Consider the following 23,095-nt stretch of genomic DNA (forward strand, 5'->3'; position numbering starts at 1 on the left):
AAGTGAGTATCTACCCTAGAGTAAACCCAAATATGAAATTTATCTTTAATCAAAAGATTAATAAATCTATAATTATGTTCAGTGCAACTTTGTTATCTTTTACAACTATGTAATTCACTTGATAAATATTAAGTCCAGGGTGCCTGGGTGGCTCAGTCAGTTAGGTGTCTGCCTTCAGCTCAGTTCATGATCCCAAGATCCTGGGATCAAGCCCCACGTTGGGCTCCTTGCTCAGCGGGGAGTCTGCTTCTCCCTCTGCCTCTGCCCCAGCTCATGCTCTCTTCTCACTCTCTATCTCAAATAAATAAATAAAACCTTTAAATAAATAAATAAATATTAAGTCCATGAGGAAGAGCTCAAAAGTAATCTTTGACAAGCTAAGAAAACAAGCTAAAGAAAAGATCCAATCTGTGGTATCAAACCTATGCTGATTATAAACGGTAATTTAGACAACCTGAGTTATGAAATCACAAATGTCTATAATTAAATACTATAGTCTTACCTCATTATACTTTAGCAAAATATTACTGAATGAGTACCACAGAAAAGACAGTATTACAATAAATATTTTCCAAAACCCAAGCAAAATTTTACTCTCAAATGGAATACAATTTAAACAGCAAATACCAGAATCAAGAAAAGGGACAAACATATATTATATAGGAAGCCTCATAGCCCACCTTTCTTCTTGACTGGCATTCTTGGGTCTTTCCACTGCCACAGGATCCAAGATCTCTTTTCAGGTTTCAACTTGATCCAGCTGGACTGAGGCCAAGAGCCAGGTAACTGTTGCAAACCACTTCACTGTTCAATTTTGAAATCCAGGCTGTCTTCTCTTCCAGATAGAGAAAAAAATGATGTATTTTTTTCCACAATTAAACTTTTGACACTGCCCACAGAGTTCAGAAAAAAATAACCTTGAGTTTTTCAATTTTTATAAAATATTTATTCTGTTAAAAAAAAACTGAGAAAATTATTGTAAGCATAGAAAATGTTATTAAAACTCCTCTTCAGACATCAACATTTTTGGAGTTCAATGACTAACTCAATTAAGGCACAAACCAAATTTACACAGCTGTCTCATTACTCAGTACATGATCAAATTCAAAGATGAACTGGTTGATGATAAAGATCCTCAATTCTTCAGAGAAAAATTTAATCCCCTCCCCAACAAAAAATACTTTTAAAAACCTTTTTGACTCTGGTCTCTAAAAAGATGGGTGAGTTTGAACAGTTTTCTGGGGCAGAACAGACTGACGGAAAGGCCCCTTTTTATTTACTGGACCAGAAGTTCCAGATCTCACCCCCTCAGTCAGACAGGATCCAGCTTGCTGTCACTTTCATTTTTTTCTTCTGTGCTCTCCAAGCCCCTCGGGCTTAATCCTTAATGCCCCTCTGATTCTGATCCTCCCATGTATTAACCGAGAGGATTGAAAAGAAGGAAAGCAATCCCTTGGCATGGAGACATTAAAGTGACAGTGCTACTCAATGGGCACTTGATGCAGGATGAGTTGGCGAAGCAGATTTCTTCACACTGGAGTCATTCACATCATGCCATCTCTTCGCATCCAAGCAGCTCCCTATCCGGCGAGGAAAAACACTGAGACTGTTCGAGAGAAGTCAAACCTTCCCCCAAAGGTGTTTTCTGAGACGATGTAGTAGTATTAGGCATGTGAGCACAAGCTGTGCAAACGGTCCGCGATTTCCTAAATTAGAGTTCTGCTGCTTGGCTTCCACATCCACCCTTTGAATCTCTCTCCAAACTACCCACCTTCCTTTTGCAGAAATGACAAGAAATCTCTCTGCTACCGCTGGCCACCCCTACCCACACCCCGTTCCTATATAGAAGTGCACAGAAATGTCCTGCACCCTCCACGCGATGAAGTGTTTCCTCAGGCAGGAGAAACAGCAGCACTAGAAATTATATAACTCTCGAATTTGGCTTCTCTAAGACATGGAGACTGGAGGGTCGGGGTTGCTGGTCTGGGAGATACTGCTGGGCACTGAACGTGCACAAAAGGGCGCCAGGCCTCCTTGCAGCGCCCCCCACCCCGAAATATCGGCTGGCAAAGGGGAAGTGGGGTAATTTTTCTCTCTGGTGCCTTTCCAAGCGGGGTGAAAGGATGGAATATGAGGGGACTAAAGACTGGGAGAGGAGTCAGACCGCTGAGCGGGGAGAAGGCTAGTCGGGGCTGCTCTGGCGGCCGGTTGGGGGCTCTGGGGAGGAGGTGCCGGGGAAGCCGAAGCCTTAACACACGAACCAGGCCAGAGGGGAGAACTCCCTCAAAGAGTGCAAGGGGCGGGCAGGTCGGCCCCAGCTAACGGAGGTGCCCAGAAGAGAGGAAAGCGCGCAGCAACATCCCTGCGCTCGGACCGCCCCACGTACCCTCTCAGCAGGAGAGAAGAGGGAGCTAGGTTAACAAATAACTGGGTAAAGGAATATAGGGCTGGCAAGAAGGCGGGCCCACGGGCGTCTGGACCTCCTCGAAGCCAATGAGCGGCCCTCATTTTTGGACGCCACGCCCAATCACAGCCAGGATGGAGGGCGCGGCTTTTGACTGGATCGGGGAGGGCCGGGGCTGCCTGCTAGAGGCGTGAGCCAGCACCACTTCCCGCTTCTGGCGTTCTGGGTCCCCGCCCACCGCTAGTCATGTGATCCGCCAAAATGGCGGCGCTCGGGCGTGAGGCTGGGGCTGACTTGAAGGATGCAGGTGTGGTGCCGGTGAGAGCTGGGGAAGTGCCCAAGGTAGGCGGAAACCCGGGGTCGTATGAGTCGTGATTTCTTCAGCCTCAGTATATTAACGGACTCTTCTGAAATGATGGAATTTCCAAATCTAAAGAGAACAGCCTCCAAGTCCATGCAGGGCGCAATCAATGAAGCTCCCAGTTGTTATGGAAAGAGGCGGAGAGAAAGCAGGAGACCTAAAGTCTAGTCCCGATTGCTCGCAGTTTTTTCTCTTGTCTCTAGGCCTGTGCGCTAGCTTTCAACTTGAAATACTTCCGTGTAACTTCCTCCCCTCCCCACCCCTACCAAGTTGTTCTCTTGCATATACTCGTTTAAACGTCATTTACTTCTGGAAACCTTCCCACACTTCCCCTGGGTAGGTTAAGTTTGGCTTTGCTTATGCTTTTTGTTTGGTTTGGTTTCATTTTTATGGCACACTAATTCTGCCTTTAAATTACCTGCCTTTTTGTCCTGACCTCGGTTGGGTTGTGGATTTCAGAGGACACAACTGCATCTTAATTATCCTGGAGTCTGCCAAATACCAGGTGCTGTGTAAATGATGAGTATTAAATAAAATTCTGAGAAGTCAGGTAAATATTATTTTACACATAAAAGCAGTACAAAACTGTAAAATGCTTTGCAGACTATAAACCTGAATACATACGCTCTTACTGGGATAATCGTGGTGACCAGTTGAGTGGCCTTGGACTAGTCAATTTTTAGATAAAATGCTGGTTATAGCTGATGGAGGGAGGTGGGTGGGAGATGGGCTAAATAGGTAATAAGTATGAAGGAGGGCACTTCTTAGCACTGGGTGTTATATATAAGTGATGAATCACTAAATTCTACTGAAACCAGTATGAGACTATATGTTAACTAACTAGAATTTAAATAAAAATTTGAAAAAATTAAAAATTTAAAAAGTTGGTTATCACAAAGTCTTTACATTTCAGCCCTTGTTAAAAGTCTATCAAAAAATTACTAGTCTATTTCTCTGCTTTAATAACAGTGCCTTCCAAAGACTAGGTGCTAAATAAATATTTGCACTCAGTAAGTATTTGTCCTGTTTCAGTGTTTTAGAATCATAATACTGGGTGTCTGGGTTCCCTGTATAATGACAGTGCAGACAAGGTAGAAGGTTGGTACAAGGCATTGCCTGAGAGTTTTCTTTGTGGGGAGTAAGGGACTTAAATGAATTGGATGACAGCAAAATAAACATTTATTTTAAATAAACATATTATAAATTACCATGTTACTGGTCTCTGCCTTCATAGTACATTAGATAGATTAGATATAGAATCTCCCTTAGATATTATGATATCTTCCATTTTCCATTTAGATGTCCAAAATAGCCAGAAGATTACATCTAGTCTGTAAGAAATTGCTATTTATAATTTTTCCCTGTCCTCTCAGATATTTTAAAGAAAAAAAAATAGTACTGGCTTGAGTCCAGTTCTACAATGATGCAGAGCTAGAAACTTGTCCATTATTACTCATGGTGTAATAATATATGAAAGTTCAAAGGAGCCCATACCTTCAGAATGTTGATGCCATGGATGAATTAGCCTTTCATTAGTTAGGGTTAAGATTGGTACATATCACTTACTCAGTAAATGGGTATTACAGTGATGTTCAACAATTAAAGCATGTGTCCACTGATTACCAGTGTCAGAATCATTTGGTCTATTAAAGTGCAGATTTCTAGACTTCACCCTACTCCTGTTGAATCCAGATATCAGGAGGGAGCTCAAGAGACTGCATTTCAAATAAACCCCGCATGTGATTCTTCTGCAAACTAAAGGTTGAGAATCACTGATTTATTATCTTCTGAGTTCATTATGCTTAATCCACTCTTAATTCTCTTGCCCAGGACTCTTGAAATTTGAGATCTAGTCTATGCCCTTACTATAAATGTCAAAATGGAGGTCAATATAAATTGTGAAGGACCATAATTTTTTTAATCTCTTCATCGGCTAATCTGGAATCCCATAATGCCAGTGTGGCAAAAGATTCAACAAATGTTATTGTTAAGACTTTTCACAGAGACCCAAGAGTCTTACCCAAAGCAAAACATTCAGAAAGGATCCTTTCTTAGGATCCAGTTTTGTTTTTGTTTATCACTGTTTTTTACTTTCTGTTAAGATACTACTGTACAAACCCTCATGGTCCCTTGACATTGGCAACTGTCTGTTCATACATCACACTTGGGTCACAGAAACCTTCCCACCTGGAGCCCAGTGCCATGGGTCCCGGCTCCCTGGTATACTATATATAGTTTCCAGCAAAGGCTGTGCTTCTGCTCCAGGTGCTCCTAGGGAGCTGGATATGTAATTTATATAATCCAAGGTATCCATCCATGAGCATTACTTCTTCCTAGCCTGGAACAGTGTCCCTCTCTCTGATGTTCTCTCTCACTATTCTCCAAGGCAATCCCTGCTCTCCTCCTTCTCCAGGAAACTCAACATAATCTCCAAAATGAGCTTACACTTTCATGAGACAGATGTCAACAGGTAGGTGTTGTTTCCTTCTAGCTCTGAAAAAGCTAGAGCAAGAACTACAAAGGACCTGGCTACCTTTGGGGAAAACTGTAAGAAAAACAAAAACTCAGTATCTCAGTAAGTTATCCTTCTACACTAGGTCCTAAGGCAAGACAACCTTTCTGAACCTCATTTTTCTCATCTATAAAGGTATAAAAATAGAGATGATCATTATTCTACCAATTTCTCAAAAGCTATTGTCTAGCAGATAATAAGAGCTACTAAATATTGATGGAATCATCGACAAAGTATGTGAAAGCAGATGACATTTTACTAGGATCTAAATGGTTTTTAATCTGAATCTAAAATTTATAAGATATATCATTATCATTTATTTATCATTTATCATTATCATTTATCATTAGCTATTATGGTTATGAAATTTTGTGTTTTCCAGGACATCAGAATGGCAACATACACACATGGTCAGCCCAGTCTTTCTCTAGGAGATGCAGAATTCAGAAGACCAATGGTCATCGAAATCATAGAAAAAAAATTTGAATATCTTAGAAAAGAAAAGTAAGAGACATACCCAGACTGAAAGTCAATAACTTTATTTGCACATCTTCTGTATTGCCATTGTTTCTGAGTATCGAAGATCCTATTAACTTTATTGAGTTGGTTATAAGGAAAGTTTATGAAAAAACTGGAGGGAAACATAGATGAAAATAGTGGTTTGTTGGAATATTGGGACTGTGGATAATTTCTTTTGCTTCTTAAAAAAGAAAATGCCCAAAATTATTGTTGAAATGTTATTTGTACAATAAACATTTTTAAATTAAAAGCAATGGAGAACACCATTTCGGGAGCTACTTATATTTAATTGATGTTCAATTGTAATTAAATTCAGTTTAGAATTGATTAACTCAGCACAGTGCTGAATTCAAAAAGGAATTCAGATTCCATGATGTACGTATAGTCTCATATTACCATTTCAACTTAGATTAACAGAGCTCAAGAATAAAATAAAAGGACGTTAATCTTAGACCTTAGATATTTCTGAATTTAGGTATGAGTCAGAATCAGTAAAACTAGATCTGTCAAATCTCTTTGCATATCCTAGACAAATTATTTGAAGTATATCTGCACTAATTAAGAAATAGTTATTTGCTAGAGGGCCTAACCAAATGTAAATAACTTTGTTCATATGACTTAAGCAAATTAATCCTTTTAGTAGCAAAAGCAGTATTCTTAGATATCTCATAAATTTGGCTATATTAGAACATATTCATTTTTATTTGTGGCCAAAATTTTATCTCTTACAAGAGTTTAGAACCAGTCTAGGTGATTTCAGAAAGAGGCTTCTATCCTTTCATTAGAATGCAAGTTCCATGAGAGGTGGGATTTTTTTTTCTTTATTCACTGCCCCATCCTCAACACATAGAAATATTTGATGTTGAGTAAATATGTAATAATAAATGAATACCCAGGAAAGGATATACCCATTAAGAGAATATTACGTTGAATTTAATTTTTCTCTGTTTTTCCTATTAGGACGTTAAATATATATGGCACAGTGTTCTTTGGAACAGCAGCTAGTTTCTCTGGAATAATGGCCAACTTCATTTTCAGACACTGCTTCAAGGTTAAACATGATGCTTTGAAGACATATGCATCACTGACTACACTTCCATTTTTGTCTACTGTAGTCACTTACAAGCTCCTTGTAACGGACGCTTTGTATTTGGGTAAATTTAAATTCATTAATGTATAATGTGTTTAAGTAAAATTACACCTTAACATATCCTGTTACTACTGTTGATAATGATCACTAACACTTGTATATTGCTTTGCCACTTAAAAAGTACCTTCACATATATTGTCCTATTTCATCCCCACAACAGTCCTCCTGATTAGGCAGGGCTAGTAGTATTGTGTCCTCCTTACAGACACACAGCCAAAGCTAAGACATGTTCAAGTATGCTAAGAAACAACATAATATACTGGGGAAAAAGCAGGCTTTGGCATACTACACACGATTTCAGATTCTGCCTCCTACCACTTAAGTTTTGTGACAATGGGCAAGTCATTTAATATCTGAGCTCAGTTGTCTCATCTGTAAATTAGGACTACTAGTACTGTTGTGATGATTAAAATACTATATGTTAAATGCCTAATGAGATATCTGGCTTACTGTGGGCTTCTAATGTTACTTCCTGCCTCCTCCCCTTAGCTTAAGTTTCATAACTAGTAATTGATGGAACCTCTAAATCCTATTTATCAGGTCTTAAATATCTCTTTCCCAGGGAAACCTTCTCTGATTCCCTCAGTGTAGGTTAGGTTTCTAGATACATTCTCTATTCATTTTACCTTCAAAGCATTGTGCACACTTAAAAATTTATTTTTTTTAAGATTTTATTTATTTATTTGACAGAGAGAGACACAGCGAGAGAGGGAACACAAGCAGGGGGAGTGGGAGAGGGAGAAGCAGGCCTCTGGCAGAGCAGGGAGCCCAATGCAGGGCTCGATCCCAGGACCCTGGGATCATGACCCGAGCCGAAGGCAGACGCTTAACGACTGAGCCACACAGGCACCCCAAAAAATTATTTATTTAAATAAATATTTGTCTTATTCTTTCCTGGTGGACTCACCTAAAGGTTAGAGATTGGGTCTCTTCTATGCAACACTATATCACTAATACATGCCTGACACATAGACAATAAAAATGTGTTAACCTAGAATCCAGATGTCTGGGTCTAATAGTTTAATATTTTTCATTATGAAATTGCTTTCTGCAACAATTATAAGATACATATATATATATAAGAGATAACTCTACTTATGTTAAGTATAATAAAAGTATTTTTCAAACATGGTGCATTTAGTTTATCATGTGCCTTAGACTAAATTTCTAACATTCTTTCTATTGTTTCACTATGATTGAGGACAGTACAGATAACTACTCTGTGAGGACACAAGACTGTCTTAATAGTTCTTATCCTGAGTTTTAAAAGGAAACCAAATTTGCTTTTGTTTTCCAGGCAGTATAAGCCAGGAAAATTGTGTTCTGAGAAGTTCACTGATTGGCATAATATGTGGCGTTTTATATCCCTGTGGTTTGGCTTTTTCTAAAAATGGACGCCTGGCAGTCAAGTAAGTCCGTCTGTTTGTTCCTTTTCTTCCTTCCTTCCTCCATTTTTTTGTTTGTTTTTTTAAATGTTCATAAACATTTCTTACTCTTTAGCTGCCAGTGACACATTTTAATTAGAATGTAGTTTGGTACTTCAAATAGCTAGCTTTAAACCTTTTTGCTATCTACATGAAAGACCGTAGAATAGAAATTATCCATTTGGGGGAAATCAATGAACTTTTCATAGAAAATACATCCAGAAGAAGTTCTTAATTATTTTTCCTTTTTAGGTATCATACTGTTCCACTGCCACCAAAAGGAAGGGTTTTACTTTACTGGCTGCTGCTTTGTCAAACAGAGATAAAAGCTATGATGATTCCTCTAGTCCTTCAGACGGTATTTGGAATATTTAATGGTCTACAGCATTATGCAAGATTTGGAAGTACACTTGAGAAAACTACATGAAGATTAATCAAAGTGAATGGATACTAAATCAGCAGAATGGGTTTTTTTTATGATGAGGACTCAGGCATTGCTGAAGCAGTTAAAAGTAACTCTGGACAGTTTGTTTCTGTTCCTTTTGCCTGGTATACAGCAGGTACTCAATAAATATTCAGTAATTCAGTATTTAAATGTAAGTTTCATCTTTCTTCATTGTGTGTGGAAGTGGGTTTGAGACGTCAGGGTTTGCTCTATACATTTATATATTCATTCATGAGACATTTATTAAGCACCTTACATCTCAGGTACCATGTAACATGTAATAAGGAATGGTCCTTAACCCAGAAGGAACTCACAATTAGAAGAGAAATTTAAAGGGCGCCTGGGTGGCTCAGTTGGTTAAGCGACTGCCTTCAGCTCAGGTCATGATCCCAGGGTCCTGGGATCGAGTCCCGCATTGGGCTCCCTGCTCTGCGGGGAGCCTGCTTCTCCCTCTCCCACTCCCCCTGCTTGTGTTCCCTCTCTCACTGTGTCTCTCTCTGTCAAATAAATAAATAAAATCTTTAAAAAAAAAAAAAAAAGAAATTTAAAATGTGAACACATAGCAAGAGAAGGTTTGAGAAGTACACAAATAATTCTGTGAGCACATTGAGGATATGGCTGTTAACTACTCGGGCAGAAGGGAGAACTAAGGGGAAAAAGTGACATTTGACCTATATTTGGAAGGAGCAGTTGAAAGTTTGTAAGAAAGCAACACATAGAAGTTAACATACAGCCCATTCCTCTACCCTACACTCTTAACTCTATATACTTTTCTGGCCTCTTATCATTTACAAATGTGCTGTTAAAGGAACTTTTATTGGGTGCCTATTATGCTGTGCATTAATATAGATATCAGGTGTCCAAAGATTCAGTCCCTGCCCTCAAAAAGCTCAGAATTTAAGGAAAGAGATTACAGCATACTTCTTTAAGTCTTCGAGAGCATTTCTTTATCTCAGTTAAGGAAATGAGCACTGTCTGATGAATAAGGCACAGAGTGGAGCCCCACAGTTCATTCTCCTTGTCTTAACCATGTATATCTTGAGATAAGATTTGGTCACCTGAGGCCCCACGCAACCCAAAGCAAAATGGAAGTCTTACCAAGGTGCTTTATGACATCATAGATAACAAACTGAGATATACCCTAGTGCTAATGAAAAAAATTAAAATAAAACTAGCTAGTTCTCAGAATAATTCATTATACTTGAAACTGAGGAAAAGGCAGGTGACTAGGGGGGAATTAAGTCAAACTGATAACTGGATCAATGGTATTCATATTTTAACTCTTTAAAAAAATTATTATACAAAGATGATACATGAATACCATCTCAATGTAACATATTCAAATGACCCAGAAATACACAGAGCAAGATTTGAAAGTCCCCCTTCACTCCCACATCCTATTTCTTCTCCATTCTCCAGAGGGACCCACTATCAAGTTAGCATGCCTCTTTCCTTGCAGTATTCTTTTGTAACAACATATTTTTTAAAATAATATTATCCATACATACTGAAAATTAATTTTCACTTCACTATGTGTCTTGGAGGTATTTTCAACTCATTACATATAGGTCTAACATGTTTTTATTAGTGACTGAGTAACATTCTTGGTGATTCCAGTATTCACATAGGTGATATTTTTCTTTTTTTTTTTTTTAAAGATTTTATTTATTTATCTGAGAGAGAGAATAGGAGACAGAGAGCATGAGAGGGGGAGGACCAGAGGGAGAAGCAGACTCCCCACTGAGCAGGGAGCCCGGTGTGGGACTCGATCCTGGGACTCCAGGATCATGACCTGAGCCGAAGGCAGTTGCTCAACCAACTGAGCCACCCAGGCACCCCCATATAGGTGATCTTTCTAACACCCTGGTCTCTCTACCCAACCACTCACTCCCATGGTCATACTCTAGAACTGTGCCATCCAATATAACAGTCACTAGGCCACTTGTGGCTACTGAGCATTTGAAATGTGACTAGTTTAAGATGTGTTGTAAGTGTAAAGTTCTGAAGAATTATGTAAAAAATTTAAGTATCTCATTAAAATATCTCATACATGATTCACATATTTTTATTGGACTATGTTGCTATAGCCTTAGTCATTAAGTTCAAATTCTTTACATTCTCAATTTTAAAATCCCATTTTCTGATCACTACCTCCTGTCCTTCCTATTCATTCACTCTCCACAACTCAGAGAAACAAATTAGAGAAACCTTGATCTGGGCTCAAACCCAAAGACGACACTAAGTGAAAGGCAGCAAAGTACCAGAGACAAGATAGGTCAGAGGTGTTAAGTACGGCCTGGGCTCATCTCTCAGGTTGAAATCTCGGCTTTACTGCTACCAACGGGATGACTTTTTTAACAAGCTATTTCACCTCTCTGCACCTCCGTTTCCTCATCTGTAAAATAAAGAAGAAAGATTTTACTGACTTCATAGTGTCATTGGGATTAAATGAGTTAATGTATGTAAACTGAAACAGTGGCCAACTCACAAGAAGTCTACATGTGTTACTGCTGCTACTGTTATTGTTGCTGGGACTCCATACCAATGATCACAGTCCTTTCCCTGGCTGCAGTTAATGATTTTAGCATTTTTCTAGGAAAGATTAGAAAGAAGAAGCACAGCGAAGAAAATTCACAAGGTATCTCTCATATGAATAAATATGTAGTCATTTATTCAGCTAATATTGATTCAAGACCTAGTGTATGAAAGACATTGTATACCACACATTGGGTAAGTTACCTAACCTTTCTGACTCTGTTTCCTCAAAATATACTAATAACCACTTTACAGTGAGATTACAAAGATTAAAGTACATGGAACAATACCATACCATACCTGGCATATAGGTGGTGCTCAATAAATGTGTTTACATTGTCTGTTTTCCCTGCTTGGTATATAACAATGACTAAGATATGGTCCCTACTGTGAGAAGTTACCTTCTCTCTTTCCTTTTCTCCTCCATTTTCCCCAACTGCATTAACTATGTGATTTCTACCCCTCTCCCCGCTTTTGTATTGTATTGTATCACATTGCATTGCTTGCAGTGTATTGTATTGATTTTCTCTCTGCTTTTATCAGTTGCCACCCAAGATATGGGCACCTGGATTGCCTTGCTCAGAGAGCCAATGGGACTTGCATTCAGTAGTCCATAGGATTGTAGTAAACAAAGAAGTTCTTAATGAGCTCAAGAGCACCTCCTGTGGCTGTATACCCCAGCCCAGTGCAGAGGAAATAGGCAAAAACTCAAAACTACCACTTTCTCTGGAAGTAGTCTACATATTTTCCTAGCTCCTGCCTATGGGGTCCAGCCGCCAACCAGCCTGCATTTAGGTGCTGGCTGAGATCTTTTGAGACACTGATGGACTTTGGCACACCTTCAACTGCTGGGAACCACTAAGAACAAAGAAGATGACTTGGACAATCATAGATTTTAGAGACAACCAGGAAAACAGGCCAGGCTAATTGATGATATGATCATGGAAATCCACATGCAAAAGAATAAAACTGGACCCCTATCTCACACCACATAAAAAAATCAATCCAAATGGATTAAAGACTTAAATTTAAGACCTAAAGTCCTAAAACCCTTAGAAGAAAACACAGGGGGTAAACTTCATGACATCAGTCTTGGCAATTTTTTTTTCTTTTATTTGACACCTTAAGCAAAGGCAACAAAAGCAAAAATAAACAAATGGGACCATATAAAACTAAAAAGTTTCTGCACAACAAAGTAAACTATCAACAAAATGAAAAGGCAACCTACTGAATAGGAGAACCATATATCTGATAAGAAGCTAACATCCAAAGTATATAAGGAACTCATACAACTCAAAGCAAAAAGCAAACAATATGATTTTTTAAATGGGCAAAGGAACCTAATAAGCATTTTTCCAGAAAAAACATAAATGGCCAGCAGGTACCCAAAAACGTGCTCAACAACACTAACATCAGGGAAATGCAAACCCAAATCACAATGAGATAGCAACTCATACCTATTAGAATGGCTACCATCAAAAAGACAAGAGATAAAAAATGTTGGTGAGGATGTAGAGAAAAGGGAACCCTTGTGCAGTGTTGGTGGGAATGTAAATTGGTGCAGCCACTATGGAAAACAGTATGGAGTTTTCTCAAAAAATTAAAAATAGAACTACAATATGATCCAGCAATCCCACTCCTGGGAATATATCCAAACAAATGAAAACACGATATTAAAGAGATCTATGTTCCCATGTTTATTGCAGCATTATTCACAAGAGCCAAGATATGGAAACTTTAATGTCCATCAATGGATGAATAAAGATGTGAGAAAGATATATACTCTATTGTATCTATATACATTGTATCTATATGTACAATAATGTATAATATTGTATGGGGGGATGCCTGGGTGGCTCAGTCTGTTAAGCATCCCACTCTTGATTTCAGCTCAGGTCATGATCTAAGGGTCATGAGATTGAACCCTGCATCGGGCTCCATACTCAGTGTGGAGTCTGCTTGAGATTCTCTCTCTCCCTCTCCTTCTGCCCCTCCCCCCTGCTCATGCTCTCTCTCTAAACAAACAAATAAATCTTAAAAAATAATGATATTGTATAGAATAATATATACAATTATAACTGAATAATTATAAATAATACATATAATTTATATTATACAAATAATATATATCTACATACATATATATAGTAATATTCTTCAGCCATGAGAAAGAAGGAAATCCTGTTATATGCAACAACATGGGTGGAACTTAAGGGCATTATGTTAAGTGAAATAAGACATAAAAAGAAAAATACTTTATGGTATCCTGATATCATTTATAAGTGGAATCTTAAAAAAAAAAAGTCAAACTCATAAAAACATAGAGTAGAAAAGCAATTGCTGGGCACCTGGGTGGCTCAGTCAGCTAAGCGTCTGCCTTCAGCTCAGGTCATGATCCCAGAGTCCTGGGATTGAGCCCCATGTGAGGCTCCCTACTCAGGGGAGTCTGCTTCTCCCTCTCCCTCTCCCCCTCCCTCTGCTCATGTGCACTCATGCTCTCGTGCACTCTCTTGCGTGTGCACCCATGCGTGTGCTCTCAAATAAATAAAATCTTAAAAAAAAGAAAAAGAAAAGTGGTAGCCAGGGGCTAGGGTGGGAAAATAGGGAGCAGTTTGTAAAAGGATACAAACTTGCAGCTATAAGATAAATAGATCTGATGATCTAATGTGAAACAGAGACTATAATTGATAATACTGTACTATATAATTGAAATTTGCTAAGTGATTAGAACCTAAATTTTCTCACACACACAAAGGGTAATTATGTGAGATGATGGGTGTGTCAATTAAATAGATGGAAGGAAATCCTCTTACAACATATACATATATCAAGTCACCACAATGTACACTTTAAATAAATTATAATTTAATATGTTAATTATACCACAGAAAAACTGAAATTTTTAAAAACCCCAGATTCAAGAAGCTCAATGAATTCCAACCAAAAGAAATACCAGAAAAAATATCCCCACACTACATCATAATCAAATTGCTTAAAACCAGTAAGAAAAAGAAAGTCTTTGTAGGAGCCTGAGAAACACCCACAGAAATAAGAATGACAACAGACTTCTCACTGGTAACACTGCTAGCCAGAAAACAGTAGAGCAAAACTTTTAAAGTACTAACATTAAGGAGTACCTGGGTGGCTCAGTTAGTTAAGTGTCTGACTTTGGCTCAGGTCATGATCTCAGGGTCCTGGGATCAAGCCCCACATCAGGCTCCCTGCTTACCGGGAAGTCTGCTTGTCCCTTGCCCTCTGCCCCTCCCCCTGCTTGCACTCACGATCTCTCTCTCTCAAATAAATAAATAAAATCTTTAAAAAAAATAAGTACTAACATTAAAAAAAAAGTTAGGGCACCTGGCTGGGTCAATTGGTGGAGCATGAGACTCTTGGTCTCAGGGTTGTATGTTCAAGCCCCATGTTGGGTGTAGAGATTACTTTTTAAAAAGTCAACCTAGAATCCTATACCTAGCAGAAATATTTTTCAAAAACTAAGGCTAAGTAGGGAGGGTGACATCAGCAAAATGGGAAAATAGAAAGGCATGGACCCTGCCCCTCCCATGAAGACAGAGATTTAACAAAATACAGTCCAAGTACCTTTATAAGAAATCCAGAAACTGTTACTCCAACAGAGTGTGGCACAATTAGGAGAAAAACCCCAACTCCCTTCTCCCTGGTGAGAGAAAGGAATGAAACCTATGTCCATCATTCTGACTTTTAGGGGGCTGCCCAAGGAACCATTTTCTCATACCTGAATCCAAATACTGACAGGAATGGTGTGCCAGGATAGGGATGTCTGAGAACAAAGGCCATAAACATGCACTAAAGTTTTCATTACCACAGAAACACTAGGTAAAACTCCAATATTGCAGCCTACCACAGCACCAAAGAGGACACAGTACGCCAGAGCAACACCAGCAAGAGCTCTTGAGAAGAAATTGGCAAAGTTCTTCAAGCATGGAGAAGACGCATCCCCAAAAAAGGCTAAAGCAATCTCCAGAATCTCTAGTTGGCCTGAGTAGAGAAAGTTTTCCCTACAAAAGAGCAAATCGAAAAACCTGGGAGCATGGAGTGATTCTTCAAATGGTGAAATCCCAACAAAAAATAACAACCCATAGTAAGAAACAAGAAAAATGGCACATTTAAAAGAACAAATTATTTTTTTTTAAGATTTTATTTATTTGACAGAGAGAGACACAGCAAGAGAGGGAACACAAGCAGGGGGAGTGTGAAAGGGAGAAGCAGGCTTCCCACAGAGCATGGAGCCTGATGCGGGGCCCGATCCCAGGACCCTGGGATCATGACCTGAGCTGAAGGCAGATGCTTAACAACTGAGCCACTCAACCCTAAAGAAACAGAGATATACCAGAAAAAGAGTTCCAAATTATTGTCATAAGGATACTCAATGAATTAAAAGAGAGCACCAATAGATGAAATGAAATCAAGAAAATAATACAAGAATAAAATGAGAATATCAACAGAGATAGAAACTACAAAGAAGAACCAAACAGAAATTCTGGAACTTAGGAATATAATATCTCGATTGAAAAATTCACTAAAGATACTCAATATCAATCCAAAGAAAGAAATCAATGAACTCAAAGACAAGACTTTTGAAATTATTGTGGCAGAGGAGCAAAAAGAAAAAAGAATGAAGAAAAATGAAGCGAGCCTAAGGCACTTTTGGAATATCATCAAATGGAACCATATATGCATTACGTGGGTCCCAGAATGAAAAGAAACTATTTGAAAAAATAATTGCCAAAATCTTCCCAAATCTGAGAAAAGAATGGACATACAAATTCAAGAAGCTAAAGGAACTCCAATTAGGAAAAATCCAAAGCGATTTACAATGAGAGAAATTGTTGAAGGAAGTAATCAAGAAGATGTGATCACCGTTTGAACTGCAAGCTGGACCTGGGCAATTAGAGGCTCCTTACCCCTTCCCTGTCCCTAGAATATACATTCTGTCCACCATTCTCATAGTGGGAGCTTTCTTCAATGACACAGCCTTGAGAGAGCAATGTGTTATTGAGACCATCTGGACAGTATATATGATCGAACCAATTAAGTTTCTGGTGGTTGAGGGCAGAGATCTACTTGTCTTGTGGCCACCCAAGACAAACCTTGTATGTAAGTTCCTTATTAAAAGTGCAAACAATGCACTTTTTAAATTATTACTCAAATATATCTTATTCCATATATTAAAACTATTACCTAATAGGCATAACTAAAATCCCTCAAATTATAGTTCAAATATATTCAATTTGGTTAGTAAAACCAAATCCCTCTTACTATGTTTAGACTTAATTGACATCAATGTCAGAAAAGTCAGACCACTATTGGCCCTCCTTCATGCCCTTCTACCTACCAGTCTGGAGTGGTTTGCCTCTTGCTTTGGTCTCTCCTTGCCCTTCATGTACAGAAGCCAGTTTGCAAACCAACAGACATCATAATCAAACTGTCAAAAGTCATGAACAGAGAATCTTGAAAGCGAGGGAAAGGCAATCATTATGTACAAAAGAGCTACTACTAGATTGTTAGCAGATTACTCAGTGGAAACCTTGTAAGCTGGAAGGGAATAGGATGACATATTTAAAGTACTGAAAGAAAAAAATGGCAACCAAGGCTATTATATCTGGAAAATCTGTCCTTCAAAAACAAAGGAGTAATTAAGAATTTCTCAGATAAACAAAAGTTGAAGGAATTCATCATTAGACTTGCCCTATTAAGATATGCTGAAGGGAATCCTTCAAGTTGAAGCAAAAGTACTATAAACAGTAACACAGGGGTGCCTAGGTGGTTCAGTCAGTTAAGCAATAGACTCTTGATTCTGGCTCAGATCATGATCTGAGTTTTAAGATCAAGCCCCACAATGGGCTCCATGCTGAGCAGGGAGTCTGCTTCAGGATTCTCTTACTCCCTCTCCCTTTCCCCTCCTCCTGCTCTTGTTCTCTTTCTTTCTCTCTAAAATAAATCTTTAAAAAAAAATAAAAAACAAAAACAAAAAATAATAACACAAAAATGTAAAACTCCCTGGTAAAGGTAAATATTTAGACAAATACAGAACCTTTAAGTATGATCATGTGGATATACAAATCACTTCACAATCTAGTGTAGCATTTAAGAAAACATAAAAAGCTATAAATTTATGTTAATGAATATGAAAAATAAAAAGATGTAACTATATCATCAGTAACATATAGTGGGAAAAGTGGAGATGTAAAGGAGTAGATTCTACACACAATTGAAGTGATTATCATACGTCAAGTGATCAGTTTAAAATAGATTGTTATAACTTTAAAATGTTTCATGTTATTGCAGTGGTAATCACAAAGAAAATATCCACATAATATACACAAAGGGAAATGAAAAGAAAATCAAAGTATGGAACATTCCCCCAAGAGAGACATGTTAGACCACAAAACAAGTCTTAAAAATTTAAGAAGCACCTCTGTGAATGTGGCGTTGCGATCGGTGCGGAGCATGCGGGCTGTGGCTGCGCCTCGTCTGCCCTGGGGCCCTGGAGGCTGAGGCGGGGCACCTTCCGAACACTGCACAGGGGCTCTGCTCTGCTCCCCGTGCGTAAATTCACAGACAAACGTGAATGGATAACAACAGAAAATGGTATTGGAACAATGGGAATCAGCAATTTTGAACAGGAAGCTTTGGGAGATGTTGTTTACTGTAGTGTGCCTGAAGTTGGGACAAAACTGAACAAACAAGATGAGTCTGGTGCTTTGGAAAGTGTGAAAGCTGCTAGTGAACTCTGTTCTCCTCTATCAGGAGAAGTAACTGAAATTAATGAAGCTCTTGCAGATAATCCAGGACTTGTCAACACATCTTGTTATGAAGATGGTTGGCTGATCAAGTTTGCACTCAGTAATCCTTCAGAACTGGATTAGAGAAGAAGCATATGAGAAATACATAAAATCTATTGAGGAGTGAAAATGGAACCCCTAAATAAACTAGTATGAAACAAAAAAAAAATTTAATTAGATTCAAATCATTCAAAGTATCTTCTCTAACCACAATGAAATTAGAAATAGAAGAAAAACAAGACAATCCACAAATATGTGGAAACTAAACAATGCACTCTTTTGAAACAACGAACTTTTTAAATTATTACTCAAATATATCTTATTCCATATATTAAAACTATTACCTCAGTAGGCAAAACTAAAATGCCTCAAATTATAGTTCAAATATATTCAATTTGGTTAGTAAAACCAAATCCCTCTTACTATGTTTAGACTCAACTGACATCAGTGTCAGAAGGGTCAGACCACTATTGGCCCTCCTACAGGCCCTCCTGCATGTCCTTGCTGAGTGTGTCCTGTACTTGTGGATTGGAAGACTCAGTATTGTTAAAATGTCCGTATAACCCAAATTGATCTACAGATTTTATGCAATCACTATCAAAATCCCAATGGCATTTTTTATAGAAATAGAAAAAAACTCTTAAGGTTCATAGGAATCTCAAGGTACCCTGACTAGCCAAAACATTCTTGGAAAAGAAGAACAAAGCTGGAGGCCTCATACTTCTTGATCTCAAAACATAGTACAAAGCAACAGTAATTAAGATGATGCACTGTCATAAAGATAGATATATCAACCAATGGAACATAATAGATAGTTCAGAAATAAATCCTTGCATATATGCACAAATGATTATTGACAAGGGTGCCAAAACTACATAATGGGAAAAGGATGGTCTCTTCAACAAATCATGTTTGGAAAACTGGATATCCACATACGGACATAAATAAATAAATAAAGTTGGATTTTTTTCCATACTCCATATCCACAACTAACTCAAAATGGATTAAAGACCTAATATAAGACCAAAAACTACACAACTCCCAGAAGTAGACATAGAAAAACACTTCAGTACACTGTGTTTGGCAATGATTTCTTGGTTATGACATCAAATTCACAGGCAACAAAATAAAAGTAGATAAATGGAAGCACATCAAACTTAAAATCTTCTACATGTCAATGAAACAATTAACAGAATAAAAAGGCAACCTATGGAATGCGAGAAAATATTTGCAAATCATATATGTGATAGGGGGTTAATCCAGAATATATAAGGAACTTGTACAACTCAATAACAACAACAAATAAATCCAATTAAAATGTGGGCAAATGACTTGAATAGACATTTTTCTACAGGATATACTCAAATGGCCAAGAAGCACACAAAAAGATGCTCAACATCACTAATCATTAGGGACGTGCATTTCAAAATCACTAGGAGACATCCTCTCATACTCATCAGGATGGCAACTATCAAAAGAACAGAAAATAATAAGTGCTAGTGAGGAAAAGGAGAAGTTGGAACCCTTATGTCCTGTTGGTAGGAGGGTAAATGGTACAGCCATCATGGAAAACAGTATGGAGACTCCTCAAAAAAAAAAAAAAAATAGAAATACCACATGATCCAGCAATCTTACTTCTGGTATGTATCCAATAGCATTCAAAGGAGAGACTTGATATGGTATTTGCACACCCATTTTCATTGCAGCATTACTCACAACAGCTGAGTGATGGAAGCAATCCAAATCTTTATGATTGAATAAACGGATAAAGAAAATGTGATATATACATATATTGGGATATTATACATTCTTTAAAAAGCAGGAAATCCTGTAACATGCTACAAAATGGATGGACATTTGCTAAATAAGCCAGTCACAAAAGAACAAATAATGTATGATTTCATTCATATCCAGTGTCTAAAGAAGCCAAGCCCATAGAAGCAGAAAGTAGAAAGGTGGTTGCCAAAGGCTGGGGGGATTGGAGAGGAGTAATTAGTATTTAGTGGATAAAGATTTTCAATGCTACAAGAAGAAAAGTTATAGAGATCTGTTGCATAACACTATGAATATACTTAATATTACTGAACCAGTCATTTAAAAATGGTTAACATGGTAAATTTTTTTTTTTTTTAATTTATTTGAAGAGAGAGACACAGCGAGAGAGGGAACACAAGCAGGGGGAGTGGCAGAGGGAGAAGCAGGCTTCCCGCTGAGCAGGGAGCCCGATGCGGGGCTCGATCCCAGGACCCTGGGATCACGACCTGAGCCAAAGGCAGACGCTTAACAACTGAGCCACCCAGGCGCCCCTAACATGGTAAATTTAATGTGTTTTTTACCAAAATTTTAAAACTAAGGCTTAATACTTTTTAGAGTTGGAAAAGTATGAAAGAATTCACTACCAGATTTGCATTCTAAGAAATGTTAGAGAATACTTAGGTAGAAAAAAAGTGATACCAGATGGAATATCTATCTATAAAAAGAATGAAGCGTACAAGAGGTGAAAAATATGTGGATAAATATAAATTTTCTTAGTTCTAAAAATTCTTTCCCAGACAAATGACTATTGAAATAAAAAATAGTAACTGTATTGTGTGGTTTATAACATACTTAGAAGTAAATGTATGATAATAACATAAAGACCAAGAAGAAAGAAAAGTATACTGTTGTAATACTCTTTTACCATACATAAAATGGTATAATAATACTTGAAGATAGATTATGATGTTAAAGATGATGCTGCATCTTTGGGTCCCTCCAAAATATATTTGCAAGTTCTAATCCTCCATACCTGTGAATGTATCCTTATTTGGAAATAGGGTTTTTGCAGATGTGATCAAGTTAAGATGAGATATATTGGATTAGGACAAGCCCTTAATGAATAACTGGTGTCCTCATAAGACTACAGAAATTTGGGTATATAGACACAGACAGAGGGAAAATGGTCCTGTGAAGGCACAAAGACACAGGGTTAAATGCCATGTTAAGACAGAAGAAGAGCCACCAAGGATTGTCAGCAACTACCAGAAGCTAGGAGAGAAGCATGGAACAAATTGTCTTTCAACACCTCCAGTAGAAACCAATCCTACCAATACATTGATTTCAGGCTTCTTGCCTCCAAAACAGTGAGCAAATAAATTTGTTGTTGTAAGCCACCCAGTTTCTGGTATTTTCTTACAGTAGCCTGAGGAAACTAAAACAGATGTACATTATACATGCTAAAGCAATCATTGCAATTATTAAAAAGAACTGTAGCTAGCAGACCAGCAAAATGGATAAAATGGAATAAAAAAATTCAATTAGTCAAAACAAACCAAAAAAAAAAAAAGTAGAAGGAAAAAGGGAATGTATAACAGATGGGAGAAACAGAAAATAGATTTCAAGATGATAAATTTTAAAGCCTGGGATATAAAAATCATATTAAGTTTAAATGGTCTAAACACCTACCTCATTAAAAGTCAGAACTGTCTATTTAGATTTTAAAAATCCAGTTATATATACCGCCTATAAGAAGCCTGCTTTAAGGCACCTCGGTGGCTCAGTCAGCAGCTGCCTTTGGCTCAAGTCATGATGTCAGGGTCCTGGCACTGAACCCTGCGTCCTTGGGCTCCCTGCTCAGCGGGAAGTCTGCTTCTCCCTCTGCTTCTGCTCTCTCTCTCTCACTCTCTCTCAAATAAATAACATCTTTTTTTAAAAAAGAAGCCTGCATTAAATATAAAGACATAAACAGGTTAAAAGTAAAGGATGGGAAAAGCTATGTTATGTTAACACTAATCAAAAAAAGCTATTGTAGTGGTTATATTAATATTAGAAAAAGTAAATTGCAAAGCAAAAGATATTACCAAGAAATAAGAAGGTTATTTCATAATCATAGAGGGATCAGTTTATCCTAAATGTTTAATCATTTCATGTGGAGCTTCAAAATACATGAAGCAAGAGCTGTTAGAAATGAAAAGAGAAATAGGAAAATTTCCATAATCATTGGAGATTTCAATAACCTCTCAGTAATTGATAGAACATGTTGGTAGCAATTCAGAAAGGACAAAAAAGTCTTAAACAATGCTATCAACCAACTTGTGATAAATGATGTTTTAGAACACTTGGCACAACAGCAGCATATACATTCTTTTCAATCATACATGGAGCATTTATCAACATGGACCAGAATCGGGGCTATAAATATCAATAAATTTTAAAGGATCCAAATATTACAAACTATATTCTGTGACCACAATGGAATTGAATTAGAAATCTGTAGCAGAAAGGTACCCAGAAAACTGGAACTATTAGAAAACTAACACACTTCTAAATAGTTCATGGGTCAAATAAAAAAGCAAAGAGAAATTAGAAAGTGTTTTGAACCCAATCAAAATAATAAACATTTCAAAATCTGTGGGACACAGTTAAAGCAGTAGATCGAGGGAAATTCATACACTAAACACATATGTTGGGGGAAAAAAAGATCCCACATCAAATGACCTCAGCTTCTTCCTTAAGAAATTACAAACAGAGGAGCAACTTAAATCCCAGGTAGGAAAAAGAAAACAATATAGGGACGCCTGGGTGGCTCAGATGGTTAAGCGTCTGCCTTCGGCTCAGGTCATGATCCCAGGGTCCTGGGATGGAGCCCCACATCCCGCTCCAGGCTCAGCGAGGAGCCTGCTTCTCCCTCCCCCTCTGCCTCTCTCCCTGCTCATGCTCTCTCTCTCTCTATCTCTGTGTCTCAGATGAATAAATAAAATCTTAAAAAAAAGAAAAAGAAAAAGAAAACAATATAGATCAGAGCAAAAAACAATCAAGTTGAAGACAGAAAATAACAGAAAAAAAGCAATGAAAAAAAAAAACTGGTTGAGAAAATCAAATAATAAACCATCAGCCAAACTGATCAGACAAAAGAAAAGAGAAGATACAAATGACAGATATCGAG

The 23,095-nt window shown here is 37.8% G+C and overlaps 1 protein-coding gene and 1 long non-coding RNA gene across 4 annotated transcripts; one reads left to right on the plus strand and one right to left on the minus strand.

Annotated features, from left to right (window-relative positions):
- The first annotated feature begins 2,598 nt into the window (after positions 1 to 2,598).
- TMEM126B (transmembrane protein 126B) lies at positions 2,599 to 8,959 on the plus strand. 3 transcript variants are annotated; one of them, XM_081798969.1, is made up of 5 exons: positions 2,599 to 2,746; positions 5,660 to 5,781; positions 6,757 to 6,950; positions 8,244 to 8,355; positions 8,623 to 8,959. In XM_081798969.1, the coding sequence occupies exons 1-5, from the start codon at positions 2,666 to 2,668 to the stop codon at positions 8,795 to 8,797; spliced, it is 684 nt and encodes a 227-aa protein (XP_081655095.1). In that variant the 5' UTR covers positions 2,599 to 2,665; the 3' UTR covers positions 8,798 to 8,959. The 3 variants fall into 3 exon arrangements, with proteins under 3 accessions (XP_081655095.1, XP_081655096.1, XP_081655097.1); XM_081798970.1 differs by having other exon boundaries at positions 6,835 to 6,950; XM_081798971.1 differs by lacking the exon at positions 2,599 to 2,746 and adding an exon at positions 2,764 to 3,101.
- A 1,490-nt stretch (positions 8,960 to 10,449) lies between these two features.
- On the minus strand, positions 10,450 to 17,503 carry LOC145716238 (uncharacterized). Its single transcript, XR_014138788.1, has 2 exons — positions 11,304 to 17,503; positions 10,450 to 11,210 (listed from the first exon to the last, which is right to left on the minus strand). It is a non-coding gene; the product is annotated as an uncharacterized LOC145716238 (long non-coding RNA).
- Between the last annotated feature and the right edge of the window lie 5,592 nt (positions 17,504 to 23,095).

The sequence above is a fragment of the Leptonychotes weddellii genome, chromosome 11, assembly GCF_054177405.1.
Source record: "Leptonychotes weddellii isolate Sample4059 chromosome 11, ASM5417740v2, whole genome shotgun sequence".
NCBI lineage: Eukaryota > Metazoa > Chordata > Mammalia > Carnivora > Phocidae > Leptonychotes > Leptonychotes weddellii.